This window comes from Apodemus sylvaticus, chromosome 5 (assembly GCF_947179515.1).
Source record: "Apodemus sylvaticus chromosome 5, mApoSyl1.1, whole genome shotgun sequence".
NCBI lineage: Eukaryota > Metazoa > Chordata > Mammalia > Rodentia > Muridae > Apodemus > Apodemus sylvaticus.
In genome coordinates this window covers 123,664,698-123,687,295 of record NC_067476.1, presented here as the reverse complement: position 1 = coordinate 123,687,295, position 22,598 = coordinate 123,664,698, and the positions used below count along the sequence as shown (strand labels likewise).

At 39.5% G+C, this 22,598-nt stretch overlaps 2 protein-coding genes across 12 annotated transcripts in view; one reads left to right on the top strand and one right to left on the bottom strand.

The window, feature by feature from the left end:
• Macrod2 (mono-ADP ribosylhydrolase 2) overlaps positions 1-22,598 on the bottom strand; it is a 2,114,706-nt gene that overhangs the window by 1,801,977 nt on the left and 290,131 nt on the right. The gene's annotated exons all lie outside the window — the stretch shown is intronic.
• Flrt3 (fibronectin leucine rich transmembrane protein 3) lies at positions 8,152-21,415 on the top strand. The gene is made up of 3 exons (XM_052183753.1): positions 8,152-8,361; positions 16,223-16,419; positions 17,895-21,415. The coding sequence occupies exon 3, from the start codon at positions 17,940-17,942 to the stop codon at positions 19,887-19,889; it is 1,950 nt and encodes a 649-aa protein (XP_052039713.1). The 5' UTR covers positions 8,152-8,361; positions 16,223-16,419; positions 17,895-17,939; the 3' UTR covers positions 19,890-21,415.

The window sequence follows — 22,598 nt, the reverse complement described above, 5'->3', positions numbered from 1 at the left end:
CAAATAAAATGCTAGAGAGTTAGAAAAAGTACAAATATTAAAAGTAAACCTGTAAGCAATCTGCATATGAATAGCTCTTACTCTTAGAAATATATATATATACATACATATGCATATATATTAGATAGCCACCAACAAAAATTGTTTTAATATTATTTCAGCATCCACATAACACTTCATAGACTATTATCTGCTAGTTAGAAGTTCCTCTCATAATGGAGATGGAAGTAGCTATTCTTCACTCAAGAATCTTCCCTAAACATAAAGAACTCTCATAGCAGCAAAAATGAAGAGAAGGAGGGTCCAAAATACAAATTGTAGACTATGAATGCCTAGGAAGTCTAGAGGGGCTGGGTGAGAGATGACAGTCCTATGTATTTTATAGTGCTTATATTTTTTCACTACTTAAACTGGATCTTGGTCACCTAAACATTTCTCTTCCCCAAATATATGTGAGATTATAATATTTTGTGGTGTATTTAAGTTCTTTTAAAATACAAATATCAATAAAAGTAAGTCTGAGTTTCCTTTTATTTTAATTAAATTTGGTCAGGAGTCTGTGGTTTCCTTCCACAGTGCAGGTCCTGGAAACCAAACTGTAGCTTTGGGCTTCATGGTCCATGCCCTTATCCCCTGAGCCTTTCTCACTGGCCCGAGTCTGAGCTCAAGAGGGAGGCCACTCTCTTAAATTCCTAAATGATTTCCTGTCAGTGCAATAGCCATCCCTCTCTAAAGGGAAACAAATGTTAAAATATCCAAGAAGATGCAAAGATTACTTAAAATCATTGTGGCTTTTAATAATTTATTCCTACTTTCTAGCAGTAAGGATAGTTCTGTTGTGCTTGAAAACTGTACTGAATATACACAACTTGCAGACCAGTTCCCTCTAACTTTTCTGAACTATAAGAAAGAGTGTCTGTGACAACAAATAGTAACGGTGATGACAATAGCAGTGGCAACTGAAACAATGTTGCGTAACTACTGTGGATGAGCAATGCTACTAACTGAAGTTTTACAGCACCCAAGATTCTACGTAAAATAAAACACCCAAAAAGTCTAAATATATAAACCCTCCTTTTAAAATAGTTTAGGAACCCAAAAACTGATACTGTCAGCTTAAGATTCAGACCAACAGACTTGCAGTTTGTATATAGTACCTGACCTGTCCTCATTCTCAGCAAAGCAACAATAATGTCATTTTCTGACTTGCCCTGGGGAGAAAGAGGAAGGCAGAGTTGCATGTAAACACTTCCCAGTGTGGTCTTCCCCCTGCCTCCAGCCCCTATAAAGACAAAGGACCTCTTCCAGGTGACTCTTAATCATATGTTTCTTCTGTGTAAACATGGGAATTTAAAACCCACGAGAAACCCTTGAAATTTTCCCAAATAAAAATGAACAAGTTTAGAAAGAAGCATTTTCAATTCTAATTTTTAAAAATATTTTAAAGTAAGAAAAAAACTCATAAAAGAAGAGATGAATTTTGGCAATATATACACCTAAAATTGTCAATTTAGAACTTAATTTTTAAACACATGAACACTAAAGACTATTCATAAATATGCAGCAATAATATAACTTAATGTCAAAAATGAAATTAAAAAATTATCTAGTAAATTTTAAAATGCTTTCAGGTTGAGCACTAAAGACTTCAAAATGAACTAAACAAGTCTTATAACTTTGTAACAGGCCTGCCATGAATGATGTTCAAATACTGAAGTGCTTTTGCATCACAGAAAAATTCCCAGTGGTAACATGACTTAATTTTTAGTTTACAATTATTTAGAATAGATGTCATTGTAGAACACTGTACTACATGAAATCAAATGAGATGGAAACACCTTTTCTTTTCAATTTTTTTTTTTTGTGAACACTCGACTCATACCAGTTTGTAAAGAAGAAAAATACTGTTGACATAAATCTGCTTTGTCTAGACAGCACCAGTGAGCGGTTTCACAATTTATAAATAGATGATCTTTAATTCTACTTCAAATGTGTTTCTTTCAACAATACGTTGATTTAACCTAAGGAATTTATCTGCAGGGAAGTCATAATCTCTAAAAAGGAGGCAGTCTCAAGCACTGGGGAGCAACAGAGCCAGTTTTCAGAAAAAAAAAAAAAAAAGGAAAAACTCACAATCTTTCAGCAAGCTGTGTCCATAGAATCAGACCAAAGTGTCAGAAATAGGGAAATAATGGGATGATTTGCAAGCTATGCTGACTTCTGTCCAGGCAGCAGTAGCTGGATATATATAGCCACAGGGCTTTGGTTGGCCACTGGTACAATGTCTAGTTTTCATGCCTCCCAATATTATTAGCTGTTCCTGCCATAAACCAATCTTTGCCAGAGATAAAGACTTGGTTCTCAGGTTTGTTATTAAGTCTCAAGCCAGCCTTTGGTGAAGCTTTTCTCTACATCTGAAGGTTCAGGACAACCAACAGAAACACTGTTAAAATTATTCTATTCCCAAAGACAAAATGGTAAAACTTAACATCAGTGGATTGTTTTGAAACAATCCAGGCCCCACTCATTCCTACCAAGAAGAAAAGCATCTATCTAGACAGGTTCCAGCTGCTCCCAAACAAGTGTCTTGGGCTTAACAGTGAACCCTTAACAGGTTTTGGGAAGTCCTAGTAACAACCATTTTATGTGGGGCTCTGTGTGAGGAAAAGAGGCTCAGAAAGCTAAACCACAAACTTTTCCTGGAGCCAAACGGAAAGCCGCACTAGGGTGAGTCCGCCCAGCTTGTGCCCAGTCTCTTCAGTCCTAAAGGTTCATTTCAAAGCCTTTGGTTTTTGTTTGTTTGTTTTTGTTTCTCCATTTTAAAAGAAAGCAAGAAGGATCATGCTGGGAGAATCAAAAGTGGTCAAAGGCAGGTTCCCCCAAAGCTGGAATCCCCCCTTCAATCCATCTGCATAGCTATTCAGGGAGACCCTAAATAGGGGGTAAAATGAAGCCCTGCAAGCCTCCATCCCTCCCTAGGCTACACCCAGCCCCTGTGCCGGGTAAGGAACCAGGAATCTATTCTGAATCACAATTATTCCTTTCTTTGCTGGGACCAATCAATAACATTTTGAGTATTTCTTTTACTCTGCTGCCCCACCTCCTTTATCTTTCTCCCAATCTCAGGAGCACAGCCCTCTAACTCTGGCTACTGGGGAAGAGCCAGGAGTAGGTGGGTGAGCAGGGAAATAGGACACTCTGATTTTGCTTTGGTTTCTGCTTCCAGTCCGGTAATAACGATTTTACTATAATGCAGTATGTTTTGGAAATATAGTTAAAAGGAATATATGATTGTTTTTAGGGTACATTTTAAATGTTGACCGAAAGGCAAATATAGAACAGAAGAACTGTTTAATATCGCATTTTAAAACGCTTCTTAGTATTCTATGGCATCTGTGACCTGCTAAAATCTAATTATTTCTCCAATGCTCTGTGGAATTGTTCAGAAAGATGTGGTACAGTTTTTAACTGGTGCATTAAGCATCTGGACTGACTTCACAGAATTCCAGATAGCTGAATGTGCACTTTATATTTTATTAACATCGCATGGGCTCATGCTTAGATGCAGGACTGATGTGCCCCGGCGTGCATCTCTACCTGTTGACAGGAAAAAGTGGGCTAGACTCAAGAGTCTGCAGACAGAAAAATCTTTCAAAGATGTTTTGGCAACTTTAAAAGAAACTCTGGGGGGGGGGGGGAGAGAGAGAGAGAGAGAGAGAGAGAGAGAGAGAGAGAGAGAGAGAGAGAGTGAGTTAGAGTTCAAGTCTATAAATTTATAAAACACACACAAGTCTCAGTATACCAAATTGCCTGAAAATGATCATTTCTTACATCTTTCGCTTCCTTCTCTGACGTAAAGACCGGTTCCTTTGGCATGCCCGGTCTGTAAGGAGGATCCACTTTAAGTACAGTTCCTAAGGGACAGTAGGTCACCAGCTTATCACTCCATTCTTATGCAATAGCTTCTGGAATGAGAATCTATCCAAGTTTAAATAAATGAGTGCAGGAGCTTCTAGGCACAGCCTCCTGCTTCCTAGATCACTGTGTTCATGGGGGACGCAGAATGGACACCTGGTGCTACCTGAAGGGAAAGCCAGGGCTCCCAAAGGGCTAGTGTACAAACCAGGAGTCAGCTGACACTGAAAAGGCCAGAACAGAGGGCAGAGGAAACAGAATCCCTGTGACAGGTGACTTCTGTTAAGCTTTACCTGAAGCCATTCAGTATGTTTGAAGTCCTCACAGAAACCTGTCCATCCCAACTGTTAACTATAGTACAGATCAGACTTTCAGTGGCTTGCAATCCAGAGTCTCAGCTGTTAGCAGTTCTAGATGTTTAACATACCGAAGCCAGACCTACCTTTTCTCCCTCCTAGACTTGTAAAGATTTTATATTCTCATCAGTAGTCTCTGAGGGACAGAGATCATCAGCAATGTTTCCAACTTAAATAAACTTTGATGTGCCCTAAGATTTAATCTCAGACCATCACAGGCGGAGTGGTCTGGAATCATCTCTACTAGCAGAGTCTTTTACCAGGTGGTCAGTGACTGTTGATAGAGATGAATGAGAGAGCCTTCACACAGGCACGTTAGGAGCGGGGATGCAATGGTTCCTTGTGTAGTCACTAGTGATTGTGGCTTTACCTGGGACCTAAAATCCATCTGCAAGTTTTCATTTTTCTACCTGATACACAAGAAAATGGCAGAGCCTGGAAAACCTGGTTCCAAACCTAATGTCCCCTAATTTGACAAGGAAACACATCTTCTCACAATGTGTGTGTGGGGGTGTGTGTGAAGGGGGGGAGAGGGGAAGGACAAACCATCTGCGAGTTCTCACCTAGGATCGTCCTATCAAAGTGGTCCATTCCCAAGCTGGCTGTTTCCTTTCTGTGGACTTACAAAACACAAGGAAATGCAAAGTAACAACAAATAATCGTTCACCCTGACAGTCAGTCCTCTAGGGCTCAGCTAGAATTTAACATGGGAACATAAAGCCATGTGACACAGAAAGACAGGAAACAGGTAAGACAATCTCCTGCCTCCACTGCACCGCGATCTCCTGCCCATAAAACAACTGCAAAAAAGAAGTTGAAAACCATGTTATTGGCCCTCTGCTACCACCACTGAATAATGGCCACATAACCCCATCTTAGTAAAAGCAGCATTCACTTTGTTGGGCAGTTACTAGGAGTCTTGCTCCAAGCTAATGACTCAGAACTATTAAGTGATTTGTCTATGGCCATGTGGCAAGGCCCAAGAGAGAGGCCAGAGAAACAGAAGACTGAAGACTGCTGTGTGGGTGCGAGCTTAGACTCAGCTGCCCTCCGCACCACACAGACTGAGGCCTTCCTGCTGTGAGACTACACACAGCAGCCTAGAGGGTATCATGAAGAAAACTACCAGGTTCCCGGCCTTCAACTGGAACAGCCATCCTTTCTGTTGGTCTCTTTTAGAAAACATAGTAGGAAAACAATCTGAAGCAACTCGTGGCCTTTTAACCTTGCTAGAAATGGTGCAGAGAGCACATGTTAAGCAAATTCACCTTCAAATGACAGAGTTTCAGGTGTCTGATAATAGCAAGAAGTGGAGCCCCCACCCACCTCCTCTCCAACCCCCGAGTGGAGATGACTGGTATCTGATAAATTATTTCTCCACCGATGAAATAAGCCAATTCAAGCCACATTAGATTACATTAGATGCAGGTTTGTCCGCAAGCTTCTCTGGGGTGAGTTTACAGGCCCCAAGGACAGAGACCAGGGAAGTTACTGTGGGAGAGAAAAGGGGGTGGGACAGGGAGAAAGAAAGAACTCAGAGAGAAGAGGAAAAGAAGAGAGAGAAAATGCAGAGGAAACCAAAATGTCTGGAGTATATAAGGACCAGTTTCTGGGGGAAGGACAGCTCAGTTCCAAAGTTCAGGGCTGGGGGCAGGGTATGCCAGGTAGGGACTGAGGAATGCTGGCGCTGCTTTGATGTGTAAACTATGTACCTCAGTCCTCTGTCCCCTGTCTAAAACCAAATGGTGCCTCTGAGAGCATTAAGCCTGGAGTTAGGACTCTGGCACCCACGTGGTAGAAGGAAAACCCTGATTCCTGTAAGGTACCTTCTGACCTCCACACTCACGTCTTGGCATGTGGGTCTCTCCCAACCAGCACATACAGATAAATGTAATTTAGTTTTTAAAAGGAGGATATATGTTTGTAAAAGGAACGATGATAATGAAGGCTCTGTTAAGATTTGCCTCTAAAGTTCTTTCAGATAGATTACATTTTTGACAATTTTTTGCACGTGCCACATTTTCAATTCACCACTTGGAGGTGGGGTAGAATACATAGCTGGCATTCAATAAATTCTTGCTGTCTTTATTTCCCATGTAAGGAAACCAAAGCAAGGAGCAGGTAATGTGAGGTCATATAGCAAATGGCCCAGTAGGGAAGGGAGCACCTCTTTCCCAGGCCAGTCAGCTTTCCTTTAAGATACCTACAACCCATTTTTTCCACTTATCTTTCTTTTCTGTCGAAGGCTTTCAGGCAGCTGAATGGAGACAGAACTGATTAAATATGGATATAAGCCCTCAGGAATTTGGTCAGACAAAATTTTCCTTTTTAAATAGAAACAACTCTCATCTGAAAATGGCTTCTAGAAAGAATTATTTCAAGAAATAATTTAATCCAGGTGTTTGATTTTTCAGTAACTGAAAGGGTTCCTTTCCTTTCCTGAGAGGTTATCAGTTACACCTACTTTTTCCATCAGAAATCTGGCGGCTACCTCTCAGTCTAACCTGCACTACTGAACACTTCTAAGAAACTGGCTTTTCAATAGATGTTAAAATGCTAAAGTCCTGCTTTCTTTCATTCAGTGGGCCACTCCTCAGAAGCCAGCAAGAGAGCAAGCACTGGACAATAGGTGTCAGAGCATCTCTTAGCAAGGGGTCACCTGCCACTCCCAAGAGCAACCACTCTAGGAGGGGAATTCTAAAGGTCAAACACAAGTTAATACCTACGGGAGGCTAACGAAGGGAAAATAACCACATACTCCTAAGACAGATCACTAGCCTTCAGAGACAGAAGGAACATTTCCTAGAAAGGATAAAGTCATGAGCTTGTTAGAATCAAGCAAATAAAGAAGTTAAAGGGAATTGCTATTTGGGTAAATATAGAAACAAGATTTGTCACTTAAATTCACTTACTTAGGAGAAAACTCACAAGTCCAAATAACAGAAAACTGATGATAAAATTATACCTGGAAATTAAAGTCTTAAAATCCTGTTAATTAGGCAGAGAGATCTCAGTGTCTTGCAACTGTCAATATTTATTCATGTACTCAAAATAATTTAATCCCGGAAGAACCATCTCTAACAGAGCTTTTAAGATATTGACGACTGAAGCCATGCTCCTGGAAGCAAAAACAATATAAAACAAAAAAGAATCTAGTTAGTCTCAATCTTTTTAACCTTAGAGAAGGCTGTTAAATATGAGGGATTGTATCTACCTAGTTCTAAAGCAGAGGTATGCCCTTATGCACACATGTAGGTGGTCTCTCTAATAGTAAACAGGAAACATTCTTCATTATGTGAAAATGCGTGTGGGGGAAAAAAAACTACTTCCCAATAAGACTGCTTTCTTCAATATTTTTTAACATTCTCCTATTTTTTTCCCTTCTCCTAAGTAAATCACCATTTGACCCTGCTTTCTCTTCACTTGCCAAATCAGTATTAGTTGGGATTGCCATCTTTCATTCTCCATAGTTATAATATGATGGCAATGTAATAAAAAATAATCAGACTTTTGTTAATTTATTTTCAGTACAGATGGCTTGGGCATCAGGCACCTGTTTCTCTACTGTGATCTTATAAATATCCTTCTAGTATGCTTGTGTTTTTCTGAGTGTGCTACCACTACCTTGTAGTAGTAAACTTTAGGGAGCGCGGAGATTCTAGAGTTGCTGCCTACAAACCAAATGGCATCTCGGCTTTGGCAAGCTGAGAGGCTCATTTCGGCTTCTCTCACCCCCTCTAGCGTTGGCAAAACTCATCTGTCTGATTATCCAGTTACCTCACTGAACAAGAGCTGGGCTAAGTCCTGCCCACCTATGACATCACCCCCTTCCTCAACCACTGCGAGGTGAAGCTTTAAACTTCAGACTTGGAGGTGGGCTGCGCGCAGTCAACTGGATGCTCTCGCGCGCAGTCCTCAGTGCAGGAGTGTTCTGAAGCAGGACCGGCTCAGGCTGCAGCTGCTGTGGCTTTGTGTGCACTGGATGCCGCGCTCCGGAGACGGGGGAGGGTTTTTACTTCAACTCACAGGCAATGGAATTACAGCTGTAGCAGCAGGGTTTAAAGGATTGCTTTTTTTCCTCGTCTTCCTGGTAAGTGTTTTCCATGCTTTTTCTTACCATCGTCCCAGAAACTTCGTTTGGGGTTACTCTCTAGAAAGAAATGACTAGCCTGGTTCCAGGAGGGATATAAGTAGCCACGTTTGCTCTGTCAGCAGGACGGACGGGTCAAAGATGTGGCGTGCAAGCCAGCTAGGGAAAGTCTGACAAAATAGCCGAATGTGAGAAGTTTCTTACAGACTTAAATCATTTAAAAATAATAATAAATAGCTCCTCTCTGTTTCAAGCAATTGCTACCCACGCAGAGCTTCACGGAAAACTGCAAGTTGGAAAGTTCAGTGTTTGAAATAGAATAGGAGAGGCAGATTTTTCTCTGCTACAAAAGCGAAAGGTTGCTAACTTGGTGTGTACTGTATGTGTGGTATGATCACCAATCGTTGTTTCTATAACTGTGAAAGAAATCAATAATCCCTCAGCCCATGAGTACGCAGTACATGAAAAGCATCCGTCTTGCTCGCAGGCAGCAAAGCTGCGCCGGGAGACTGAGATGCCTCTGTAGAGGATTAACAGCTACACCTAGATCTGAAAGCTTGCTCTGCTTATCCAGCCCCCGCTCCTTCAGGCACTTCAGGCTCGGGAATCTCAACTAGTAAATCCAACTCAGAATCTCGGGCCAAACCATATTCCCAGTCCAGGAGCATGTCAAAGCCTATCGCTTGGGCCAGTGTAGAATGTGACTAGCATAGTAACTGGGTAGTCCAGTCAGAAAAACTAACAAAGCTCACCCTGGAAGCCGTGCTTGATGTATGCAGTGAAGGGAGCAGGGAGGGAAGACTGGAGACCTCATCAGATGGCAAAGGCAGAGTGTCCCTTCACTTGCAACACACAGTGGAAAATCTTGAATTGATACAAATGCGTGTAGACCACAAAGCTTCCAAGAGGTATTTAAATGTATCTAATAAAAAAAAATGGTTTTCAGTAAATTATGCCTGAAACAAAATGGTTGCATAAAGGTAAAGAGTGCAACAGGCCCTCTTTTCTCAACATTGGGAGGGGGCTTATTTATTGAAAATTAAAAGGAGATAGGCAATGTTGCTGTTTTCCCAATTACAAAATCAAATGGTTTTAGTAATTAGTTATTTTGACTGTTCTCAGTAAATCTAAGCTTCGAAATGCACACATTTGCTGTGTTATTAGGACGAAGCAACATGGTCAAAGCCGTGAAAAGTGCTCCAGCTGTAGCTATTCCTTTCTTCATCCCTAACTGCATAAGAATACCCTGAGCAGTACAAACAGAAAGGATGAACCTGTCAGCTTCCAGGCTGCAATCACTTAAGCCCGACCGACTCAGAGTGACAGGTGACTGGCACCCATCTCTTTGGAAATGAGTAAAGAAGGTAGTTCTTTTAAAGTACCATAAAATATTATTATTACGACAAATATTAACAGGCATAATGTTATGACTGTGCAAAGACTGGTTATTCCACTTAGCTTCAAATATATGTGTGTATGGATACGTATATATCTCTATATTTATCTGCCTAAAATGAGGGAAAGGGTTAAAAATGTCATTACGTGTGCTCAACTAAAAAGCAAACAAACAGCACAAACCAGTTTATTCTTTTACTAGAGAATTCCCAAGGGTCAGAAACTATATTAGCAAATGAATAAACATAGTGAATTCATTAATAGGGTATTCTAACAGTGGCATCGATCAGTTATTAATTGGGCTTTTTGTTCCTCTGCATACCCTTTTGAAAATCGATTCTGGTTAGGTTCAAAATGCCCAATTAAACAATTCCTGAATCTAATGTTTATGTGATACAGCAAATAAAGTGTTTTTCTTTTTTCTTTTTTTTCTTTTTTTACAAAAATTACAGAAAATTTCAAAACAAAACAGAAAATTTGTCATAACTAAATGTGGCAGCTAAGAGAAGCTATGTTTCTTTTGCTTTCAAGTGTTAATTAAGGAGCCTCTGATTCTATCAAAACTTTTTCAGAGCTAAATGAAGCAGTGTGAAATAAATTTGGTTGAAATCTTGTGGCTGTCAGACTTTGTTAGCGAGCTATTAATTATCTTTACCCAGTTTCTTCTCTGGCTATATTGCCCAATCAAATAGAAACTCCAATTATACTCAGCGTCTCCTGCCTAGGGACACAAGACCCTAATGAACAGTCAGTCCCTCCAGATGAAAAATACAATTATCAGTTTTAAACAGGCAAGCATAAGCAGTGCGGATTCTCCCCTGTGCTTTTCATGGCCACACATTCCCAAGGCCGAGATTATTGGCCATTTTCTGGATTATTTCGAACAGCTTTAAACCCAAGAAATGTTAGTGGCTGGGAGTATGCCTTATTTTAATATGGCATGGATGTTTCTTCCTAGCATTTTAGTTATGATAGGCCGATGCTCATATGAATCTAGTCATTTAAAAATATTTAGTGTAGAGTTGCCATTTCAGTCACTCTCAACCCTCCCCCCTTTAAAAGGTGGGTGGGCTACTTAACAAAGAATGTGATCAATGGCAAAACCTAAAGCTAAATTAAAAATTTCGAATAAACCCTTTTCTGCATTCTCGTATTCAGTAAGAGACACTATAAACAGTTGTTTCATGTCAGTGAAGAGAACCATAAATGAAGTCAAGGAGGGAAATAGGATTTGGTGAATTTCTCAAAAGCTTTGATTCCTCCTCCTCCTCTCCTAGATCCCCCTCCCTCCCCCCCACCCCCACCTTTTGCCCCAGAGGCCTTCACTGTTCTTCTCAACGGGAGGCTTTGTTGTAATTAAACCAGGGAAAAACTGGCCAGCAGCAGCCAACATCTGACTTGCGGCTTCTGCAAGCAGTGTTCTGGTAGAGTGTACCACCCCCCAGCGGCAAAACTCAACAGTAAATCTCTCGGCAATATCAGCCCACAGAATGGCGTTTTCGCTCCAGAGCAGAAAAGGGATGTTCCTTGGCTTCTTCTAACGTGCCGCCCCTTCAGACTTTCGGAAAAGTCAACAAACCAGTTTCCAACCAAGAGATGGCTGGCTGGTAAACTGTTTTCTGGAAAAGAATCCTTCCTTTTTAAAGACCAAAATAGTTATATTCCTTTCAGAAAGCACTTTCAAAAATGCAGATCAGCATCAATAAATTCGTATAAACTTCACAATAATCCTGACAGTTTTGAAATCTGTCTTATACTGCAGAAGAGGGAGTTTTAAACATTAGCACAAATCCACAGAAGAAAAAGGCTTAAAACACAATTTAGTCGATAGGTAACATGTTTCCATGCTTTGCATACGCAATAATCTCGTTCCCTCCCTAAAATCAAGTGTCAGGGATGCAGGAAAAGCTCTTTCCAGGTATTAATCTGCTCAAGGAGGAGAGTAAGAAATTGCTTTCACTTGATGTGACAATGACAGCTTTTGTTCTTTCGCTTCCCATGCACGAGTTACCGTGGCAACTTTGAAGAGAACACCCGCAGAACCACATTTGGTTCAGCACCGCTTTTTTTAAGTGTGCCACTAGAGTATGGATTGATTAGCTTTATGTGTTGTTGGTTTTCTTTCTATTCATCCACTTTAAATCAATATGTACCTTACTCAGACATGAAGAAGCCTTGCATTTTATGATTTTTAGATGGTCCCACTAACTGGAACAGAGGCTGCCACACAAGTCACTCAAATAAAGAGTTGACGAACTAATGCATGATGTTTTAAAGGCCAGCAATGAAAAGGGAGGTTGAATTCACACCCTGAAAGAGGGATTTTAGGTTTGCAATGTCAGAGCATTTCTGGTTTAATACAGGCAGGCGCACCTTTCATTACAGCTGCCCAAATGTCAGCCCAGACTTAAAGCCCAGCCTGGGTCTTGAGCCCTGAGCCACTTAGTTCCTCTCTCTCAGGAGTTCCCTTCCTCACCCAGGTCTTAGGTCATTTAGCCTGGCTTGATTATCATGAAAGGAAGAGCCTGTGGTGGGATTCCAGGTAACACACCATCCTTTTGTCTTAAAGATGCTTGATTTCACTTTACCAACAAACAAAATGAAGCGGACTCAGAATTAAGATTCGTTCATAACAAACTCAGTGGAGCAGTCCTTTTGCTTTGGAACTTTTTATCTTGTTTTCCATATATGAAATAAAACCTTCTTCATGTCAGAGGAGAGTCTGGACAAAACCAAGTAAAAAAAGACACACTCGCTTCTCTGCCTCTCTGCAAATCCTGCAGACTTCCTGACTCCCAGGAGGCGAGCTGGAGGTCCTTCTGCTTGCCTGCATTAAACAAAGGAATTGGGACCTTCCTGAAATCAGATGATGATCATCGTGGAAAATCTAACTCCCAGACAGGCTGCTTAGAAAGCATTTTGCCATCACTCTTACCTAACCCGATGGAGTCCCGTTTTCCAGTCTCACGACCCATACACAGTTCACTTGAGATATTGTTTGTTGTTGCAGAACCTCAGTATTCACAGGTTGCTCATTAGGTGAGCAATTTTCACCTTCATAAGTAAATTACTTTCCTAATATGCTAGATGCTGTTCGTGTACATGGCAGTTTAGTATAAAACATTCACAGACACAGATTTGAATAAGCATGTTTTTTCTTCAATATCAAGATTTGTATGTAATGCAACAAATTTTGAGTGCAAATTCTAAATGGTATTTTTAAAGTTAATATTTTTAAAAAGTTTCTACCATTAAGAAGTCATTCTGTGAAGGCAAATCAATAAATTGGAATTCATATCTCACGACATAAACTCCATGTAAATTTTCTTTACAGAGTATTGATGAAACGAGTTAAATCAAAATCAACTTGAGTAAGAGATAATAAATTCAAGATTTAGGAAGTTATCATTATTCCATATAACTTTACTTTAAGCTAATATTCCCCAGACCTAAGAAATACATCCCCATTAAAGTCTTCGTTCACTAAAAGAGAAAAAATCATGTAAACAAGTACATTGCATGGAGTTCTTGATTTTATTTACATGTCAGTGTCTTATTGAGAAACAACTTATTAATATTTATTAGTTTTTATAAAGTGTCTCCAGAGAACAACATCTTTATCTATTCATGTAGTTTCATGGATAAATTATAAAAGTAGAGACCAGACTGGGTTGAGGTTACAAACCATTAAAAAAAAAACCACTTTTTAAATTATTATTTTGAAAAAAAAAAACAATGAAAACATGCCTGTTAAAACTCTATTTTACCATTAAGGTGAGTGTGTGTTTCCTTTAGCTAAGGATATACTTAATATACTTAATGATTGCATTAAAAGTAATTTTAGAACAGGCCACTAAGTACAAGGGCTCCGTTTTCCCCAAGTTACCGCAGTAGCGATGTTTTTCTAGAGGATGGACTGCTTCTTGTTCAGAAGTGATGGCCTTTTTCAAGCCTGTGCAGACAGAGAGCCTGAGCCAGTGCTGTGGAGCTGGCCACAACGTTCACAACTGTGACTTTTGCCTTTTGCCATTCCCATTTAACTACAAGGTGCATGCCTGTGACTGTGGTGACCCAGCTCAGATACCAAGTGTAGGTTCAGAAGTTGGATTGCTTATGATGGAGAGATCATTATAATGTTAAATATGCCAAAATCCCTATTTAGCACTATAGTTTGAAATATGAAGAGGCTATAAAATCATATAAAATTTAATCATAAGCTGAAACATAAGCTGAACAGTTCTGACTTAGGAGTCCATTTGTGAGACTACCCTTTTCTAAGAAGGCATTTACTTCTATACCTTTGCTTTGAGTTTTAATGAAGTTTAAGGGGGCATTTTTCTCTTGATTTAGTGACGCTTAAGGTTTTCTGTCAGTCCGCTCTCTTTGCACTTTCATATGAAGAATGAATGTTGAGACTGCATATCAAAGAGCAGTGCTAGCAATTTCAAAAATGTGGGACAGGTTAATTTAATTAATCTTTGTTTGCACATTAACATTTATTCCATGTCTGGCTTAAAAAAGAGAGAGAGAGAGAGAGAAATAGACAAATCAATGCATATATTCTTAAAACCCAGTTCAGCAAAATAGATATAATCGAGAGTTTTCTTTTTCCCATTTTTTTTAAGCAGATACTGAAGCTATTTTATCCCCAGTTCTCATTACGAATATCACACTGTGGTTTGCCCTGACTCAGAACAATCACTTATTTCAAGTCCCATTCAGTGGAGTCATCATCTGACCTCTGAAGTATGCCCTGCCTTACCAATGTCCCTGGAGCATAACAAATACTTGACGACTGGTCATTTTACACACATTCTCACTTGATAGTAGCATAATAGTTTTAAATTAATTTCTAATGCAAGTTAACTGAAGTTATTGTCTCCTTGCCTCAAAATAACTATGTTTTTTTATATGCTGGATTTTTCCGGGTTAGAAAACATTTACAGCAAAAGTAACTTTAGAATTATAATTCTCCCACTCTCACACACTTAGAAGGCAACACTGTATAAGCAAATACACGATTAAAATCTAGTAGTAATGTGACAAGCCCTCACAGAAAACATAAACCAGTTAAACTTTCCACTGCAGGCACTTTGCAGCACACACGAGTCTTCTCTATCTGTTTGCCAACTGCTATTTTTAGGTTGCTTAAATAAAAAAAAATAATAAAAAAAAAACTGTGTATCTGCCATTTTCAAGCTCATTTAGTATACGTATACTCTATGACAGCATTGGTGTCTAGTGACAAACTGAAAGAAATGGGAAATTTGCAACAAAAGATAGGGATATCTTGGTTAACATACACTCTCAGGAAATTCTGGAACAGATGCTGCCCTTGTTGGATGCTAGGAAGTAACTGGCAGAGACGCAAATGATTCCTTTAGCCTTTAATCGTGTGGTCAAATATCCTTGTATACCCATTGTTTCCAATATGGAAGAAGGTGTTGAACGGGGGGACCTGAGTAACCCATGCTCACTCTTATCCCCTTGTCCAGCTCCCTAAATATCCTCATAAGTCTTCTATCAGGATGATGGGCAAAGCAGTCACCAGCTCAGTGACTGGTGTTTTTAAATCAGGCCTAAAGTCCTTTTTCAGGGTGTAACTACAAATTGTGGGGGGGGGCAACATGTTTGTGTTTAAACATAGAAAGAGAGGTGCCTCGGGTTCCTATTCCTTCTGCAGCACCTCTGACAAGACATCAACAAAACAAGTTCAATGTGCTAAAAGAAAGTTGCAGTAGTATTCCCTTTTAAAAAATACAGTTTAAAAGTCCTGTGACTTGAACCTCTATGCTACAAATGTGGGAGAAAACAATTGAGTGGTAGAGTGTCCAGCTCTCTGAGGAATCCTGCTCTACCCTCGGGAGGAAGGTGAGGGTGCCCACATTCTTCAGCTAGGAAAATGCAAGCATCAAACCATGCTCTGGCTATGTCAAAAGAAGAGCAGCAAAGCCTTGTCCTTTCCACACCTGAAATAGTAGATGGTATGATTTGTAAAGCAGTATTTATTCAGCAGTTCCAAGTACTTACGGTGCCTTTTTATCCAAAACTTTATCCAAAAGATCGCCATGCATCTGCTCCTTTCTGTGGCATGTGCTTTTAAAACATCACATGCTTTAAAACATTAAGACATTAGCCTGAATTTGAAAGCCCTGAAAGGGTCTCACTGCTTCTTAAATGAAATTTTGCCTCTGTGTCTGAACTCAAGTGTGTGTCCCTAAGAATCACTTAACAATGGGAGTTATCAGTTGGATGACAATCTCATCTTTGGCCACAACTTAATTTTTATAGTTAAGTAGGAAACACAAACAGAGAGGTAGGTCCACCACTTCTGCTGGATGAGGAACAATGCATTGCTTCTAAGAATTAATTGATGTTAAAGCTGTAGGAAGTTCCTCTGGTATACTACTTTTCGCCATCAACGGTGTTTCTTTTTCTTTTTTTTTTTTTTCTTTTTCTTTCATAGGAGGTGCTCAGTCCTGGCCCATTTTAAGGACGAGAAACATAAAGGGAATTTAGTGTGCTTCCCTCTCCTTCTATGAAGACTGCTTGCACTGTGCCCTTTGCTTCTTAAAAGAGACTCTACCCATTCTAGAAGAACGGGACTAAAACAGAAATTCTGAGAAAGCAGGAAGAAGCAGAAGAAATAGCTACTTCACGCAGGTAATCACACCTCAGGAAGTAGCTACTGTACAGAGTTTATACTTGGATAATCCTGGATGGGAATGAAGGGAGGGAGTAACTGCCTGGAAAACCTAATACTACACAGGTCTTAGCATCATGAATGTCTTTCTTCATGAGGATCTGAAGTTACTATCTGAGGCCACATTGCACAGAAGAGCCAATAAGAATTTCAAAGATGGCAGTGTCCATTGAGGGAATTAAGCTATAAAAAAAGAGTTGTCGCATTGAAACTATCAAAAAGAAAAAACAAACAAATAGGAACCCATGTGTCCTACATAGTGGCTGAGGCTGAATTATTCCCATCCCCCGCTTTAATGCGCTTGTCTACCAGGCTGAGCCACAGCTGGAATGTTCTTTGTCAGCAGCGAGCCTGGTCTGGAGGTGTGTGCAGCATAGAATTACCTGAATAAACAGTGAAGAACATTGCCTTCTTCACTGCAAGAACAAGGACTAAAGAGTTTTAAAGTCCCAGCCCCTCACCAAGAAAGTAGCATATGCACATTGGACTGCCACCCAAATTATTTACATCGTTCAATAAGGTAGGAAAAATATTAAGCTATTCTCATGCCTAAAATTATAAAGGCTGATTAATACCTAGACTTGTAGAATAGAGAATAACACATAGTATACCTACATCAATCTAGAATTCTTTATCCTATGGGAATCATTCTAGCTTAGAATTGGAAGACAGATAAATGCGCTGTTAAAACATGTTTTGAGAGAGAAAACAAAAACTGGATCAAGTTATTAAACCATGCAGCATTAAATATGACAAAATAGGTACTAGGAGAAAAGATTAGCATAAAATGAAATTTTCCATTTTCACCAACTCTACATATGAGTTCTACAATTCTTTCCCTAAAGTAAGTGAACTATTCCTTCTTATTTTCTTCCCAGAGATGTCTTTGAAACAATATTTAATATTAATATTAAATAATATTAATAACCAAAGCAAATGTTTGGCTTCACTGAGATTAAAGAACTCTAGATATGTGTAGCTAATTATTCCAGAAAAGTAAAAGCATAGATGTTTTTCATTGCATATTTCTGTACTTTATGTTATTTGCCAAAGGAGACAGAAAACACTGGCATGCACACACACACACACACACACACACACACACATTTTTCTAAGTAGTTTCTTTAAATATTAAAGTTAGAATTTTCAATTCTGCTTCATGACTAGCTGGATATAAATTATACTTTAAAATATTTTGACTATGTAATTATATTTATTTTAAAATAAAGTAGATTTAAACATGTTAAACACATTCCAGAGACACTCAAGGTAAAGAAATTATATAAGTGTGCTTGTTGGCAGACAACAATGAATCCTGGCATGCTCCTGTCAGAAAATTAAATACTGAAATTGGTTATCGATATCTTCGTTTCTACATCTGTTCTTAAGACACAGTAGTCTAGCCTAATTGTTTTCTCTTTTTTCTTTATTGTAGTAACAGAAGCTGCCTGCTATAATAAAGACCTCAACACTGCTGACCATGATCAGCCCAGCCTGGAGCCTCATCCTCATCGGGACTAAAATTGGGCTGTTCTTCCAAGTGGCACCTCTGTCGGTCATGGCTAAATCCTGTCCATCTGTCTGCCGTTGTGACGCGGGTTTCATTTACTGTAATGATCGCTCTCTGACATCCATTCCAGTGGGAATTCCAGAGGATGCTACAACACTCTACCTTCAGAACAACCAAATAAACAATGTTGGAATTCCTTCAGATTTGAAGAACTTGCTGAAAGTACAAAGAATATACCTATACCACAACAGTTTAGATGAATTTCCTACCAACCTTCCAAAGTATGTAAAAGAGTTACATTTGCAGGAGAATAATATAAGAACTATCACGTATGATTCACTTTCGAAAATTCCATATCTGGAAGAGTTACACTTGGATGATAACTCAGTCTCGGCTGTTAGCATTGAAGAGGGAGCATTTCGAGACAGCAACTATCTGCGGCTGCTTTTTCTGTCCCGTAACCACCTTAGCACAATCCCTGGGGGCTTGCCCAGGACTATTGAGGAATTACGCCTGGATGACAATCGCATATCAACTATCTCTTCCCCATCACTTCACGGTCTCACAAGCCTGAAACGCCTGGTTTTAGATGGAAACTTGTTGAACAACCACGGTTTGGGTGACAAAGTTTTCTTCAACTTAGTAAACTTAACAGAACTGTCTCTGGTGAGGAATTCCTTGACAGCAGCTCCAGTGAACCTTCCTGGCACAAGCCTGAGGAAGCTTTACCTTCAAGACAACCATATCAACCGGGTACCCCCAAATGCTTTTTCTTATTTAAGGCAGCTGTATCGACTCGATATGTCTAATAATAACCTAAGCAATTTACCTCAGGGTATCTTTGATGATTTGGACAATATAACCCAACTGATTCTTCGCAACAATCCTTGGTATTGTGGATGCAAGATGAAATGGGTACGGGACTGGTTACAGTCGCTACCCGTGAAGGTCAATGTGCGTGGGCTCATGTGCCAAGCCCCAGAAAAGGTCCGCGGGATGGCTATCAAAGACCTCAGTGCAGAACTGTTTGATTGTAAAGACAGTGGGATTGTGAGTACCATTCAGATAACCACTGCAATACCTAACACAGCATATCCTGCTCAAGGACAGTGGCCAGCTCCTGTGACCAAACAACCAGATATTAAAAACCCCAAGCTCATTAAGGATCAGCGAACTACAGGCAGTCCCTCACGGAAAACAATTTTAATTACTGTGAAGTCCGTCACCCCTGACACAATCCACATATCCTGGAGACTTGCTCTGCCTATGACTGCTCTGCGACTCAGCTGGCTTAAACTGGGCCATAGCCCAGCCTTTGGATCTATAACAGAAACTATCGTAACAGGAGATCGCAGTGAATACTTGGTCACAGCCCTAGAACCTGAATCACCCTATAGAGTATGCATGGTTCCCATGGAAACCAGTAACCTTTACCTATTTGATGAAACTCCTGTTTGTATTGAGACCCAAACTGCCCCTCTTCGAATGTACAACCCCACAACCACCCTCAATCGAGAGCAAGAGAAAGAACCTTACAAAAATCCAAATTTACCTTTGGCTGCCATCATTGGTGGGGCTGTGGCCCTAGTAAGCATCGCCCTCCTTGCTTTGGTGTGTTGGTATGTGCATAGGAATGGGTCACTGTTTTCACGGAACTGCGCGTACAGCAAAGGGAGGAGGAGAAAGGATGATTATGCAGAAGCCGGTACTAAGAAAGACAACTCCATCCTGGAAATCAGGGAAACTTCTTTCCAGATGCTACCGATAAGCAATGAACCCATCTCCAAGGAGGAGTTTGTAATACACACCATATTTCCTCCGAATGGGATGAATCTGTACAAAAACAACCTCAGTGAGAGCAGTAGTAACCGGAGCTACAGAGACAGTGGGATTCCAGACTCGGACCACTCACACTCATGATGCAAGGAGGTCCCACACCAGACTGTTGCCGGGTTTTTTTTAAAACCTAAGAAACGTGATGGTAGGAACTCTGTTCTACTGCAAAACACTGGAAAAGAGACTGAGAAAAGCAATGTACTGTACATTTGCCATATAATTTATATTTAAGAACTTTTTATTAAAAGTTTCAGATTTCAGGTTGCTGCTGCGGTTGATGTAGTGGGGATGCCTGAACACAATTCTATATTTTAGTATTTTTTAGTAATTTGTACTGTATTTTCCTTGCAGATATTGAAGTTATAAACCATTTACTTTGTGTTCTACTGAGTAAGATGACTTGTTGACTGTGAAAGTGAATTTTCCCGCTGTGTTGAACAATCAGGACTGCGTTCACATGAGACCCTTGTAGTATAAGCACAGGCCGTTTTTTTCACTTTGGTATTAATACAATGTAAAAAAAAAAAAAAAGAAAAAGAAAAAAAAAAGAAACCTGGCTGGATAACAAAATAAAATTTAAAAACTAGCTATGAAATAATGCTCCAATGATTAAATTTGTACTATCCCAGTGGCATTCAATAAATCAAAGTCTGTGGTGACATAACGGGCAGTATCAAACTTGCCGCACCTCTCATTTTACCCTAGGCAAATTAAATACCTTTGAGGAGGTTAAGCATCGTTTCTGAACTGAATACATCAGCTGGCATAAAGACAGTGTGAAGGAGTCAGCTGTTAAAGTCACTGTCAGCAAAGCTTCAAGAATAAAGGACTTCACGAGAATCATCATATAAGTGCAGGGAGTATGTGTACTTAAACCATGACAACTTAGACTTCTGTAGTGTAATCAATGCATATACTAGTACTGCATCTTGTTTTTTGCCTGGACCATCCAGGCTCCTGAAAAAGTTGAATCCTAAACACAGAATTGTTAGTGTTTACGATGTCTTTATTATAAAGGGTGTCCGAGAACAACCATCGGCAATTCCTCTCAGCGATCTAGAGGAAGTAGTGCTTTAAGTAAGTGAGAATTTCAGAGAAAACTAAACACTAGATATCAAATTTAGATCTGGCTTATATGAGATGCTTGAACACTGTACATAAATATTCAATTTACTTTCACCATGGTGGAGAATACTGCCCATTACTGTCACAGTTTTCCAGATATTGCATAATGGACTTGTAATGTAACATTTCTTTACAGCTTCCTACTGAATTGTGAGCTATTACTTGTTTAAAAACCACACCACTTTTTGTTGCCATGATTTTTTTTTCAACAATGGAAAAAAAAAAAAACCAAAGTGCACTGTACGCCCTTTGGCCAGTCTTGTATGTGCCTTGATCCAACGCTACATGTATTCAGCTTTTGAAATTCGACAAATTTTTCATACTTCCTTAAATATGAAAAATTATGGTCTTATTGCTGAATAAAACTTAAGAAAAACAGAATAATTGTGCTTGCTTTTGGGACTATGTTACCATCACTAAAAGTAGAAAATTGCCAGCACATGAGCCCTAAGCAACCCCATGTATTTTTCTAGGCATAAAAATAAAAGTTGGGTACAAATAAAAGAAGTCGTGGTATCTTGAGGATGTGCATCGTTTTTACTTCAAAGAGTTGGTGTTTGTGGACAGATATTCACTCAGTAGATGAAAGATTCTAGAGTGGTTTCAATGTCTTCTTCTCAGGAGTACTGCTTCCATTGTCTGAACTGATGCTTTAAAGGTGGTCTTGGAGAAAATGGTTTTAAATATCCTTTTGGGAGATTAACGTGACATCAAAATATTTGAAATCTGTTATCCACTGGTAATAGGTACACCGTCTAATCAAAAGACTTGTGGCTCAGTGGCTATCTCTGTGTATAGAGTAGACTACTGAAGCAGCAGCCCCGGGACATTGTGCAGCTCAGATGGGATAGGAAGCTACAAAGCATTCTGTTCTGTGTGTTACTTCTCTCACCTCTGACTGTTCCCAGAGGCTTCCTAGACACTGTGGCTTCTCCCCTACTGACAGATACACAACCAACTCAGAAACCTTACTTCTTATTTGACATCTTCAAAATGTTACCCAACAATTTCTCTTTTGACTTCCTGCTACAGAGGATTTTCTATGAATGACTGAAAAGTACATTTCACACTAAATATGTGAACATACTCCAAAGGGAGTTTGACTTAGCTTCTCAAGGTTTTGAGGGGTTCAATTACAGGTCTGCTTAAGTCAGGGGAAAAGGACTGGGTAGTTTATGAAGACACAATAAACCTATGGCTTATAAAAAGTAAAAAAAAAATAGATTATGCCAACTGTTTTCTAATTACTTAATAAGCAGAAAAATTTTATGTATATTTTATCCTCATTTTTATAATTTCATGTAAAATAAATCCAAACATGTTCTACATAAAAAAATATACACAGCACCAAGTAGATAAAAATTTGTTATTTACGTAACTTTAAGCCTCCACCTTCAAAGGCAAGAGATTACCTAATTATATATGCATTCTAAATGTCCTGAATGAAATGTTCAGCCTGTTTTTGCTGGTAAAACTAAAAGATCACACTCTTGCCAAATGTTTGACGAAAATCAGAAATTGCTTTTAGATGCAGTAACTTGTAACTGCATGAAATTACTGCACCAACTCTAGTTCCCCATTAAAAACAACACTATTCTCTGCCTGTCAGCAGCGCTGACTTATTAAAAGTATTCCCCTGGGTCAGGGGAACTAGTAAAAAACAATGCT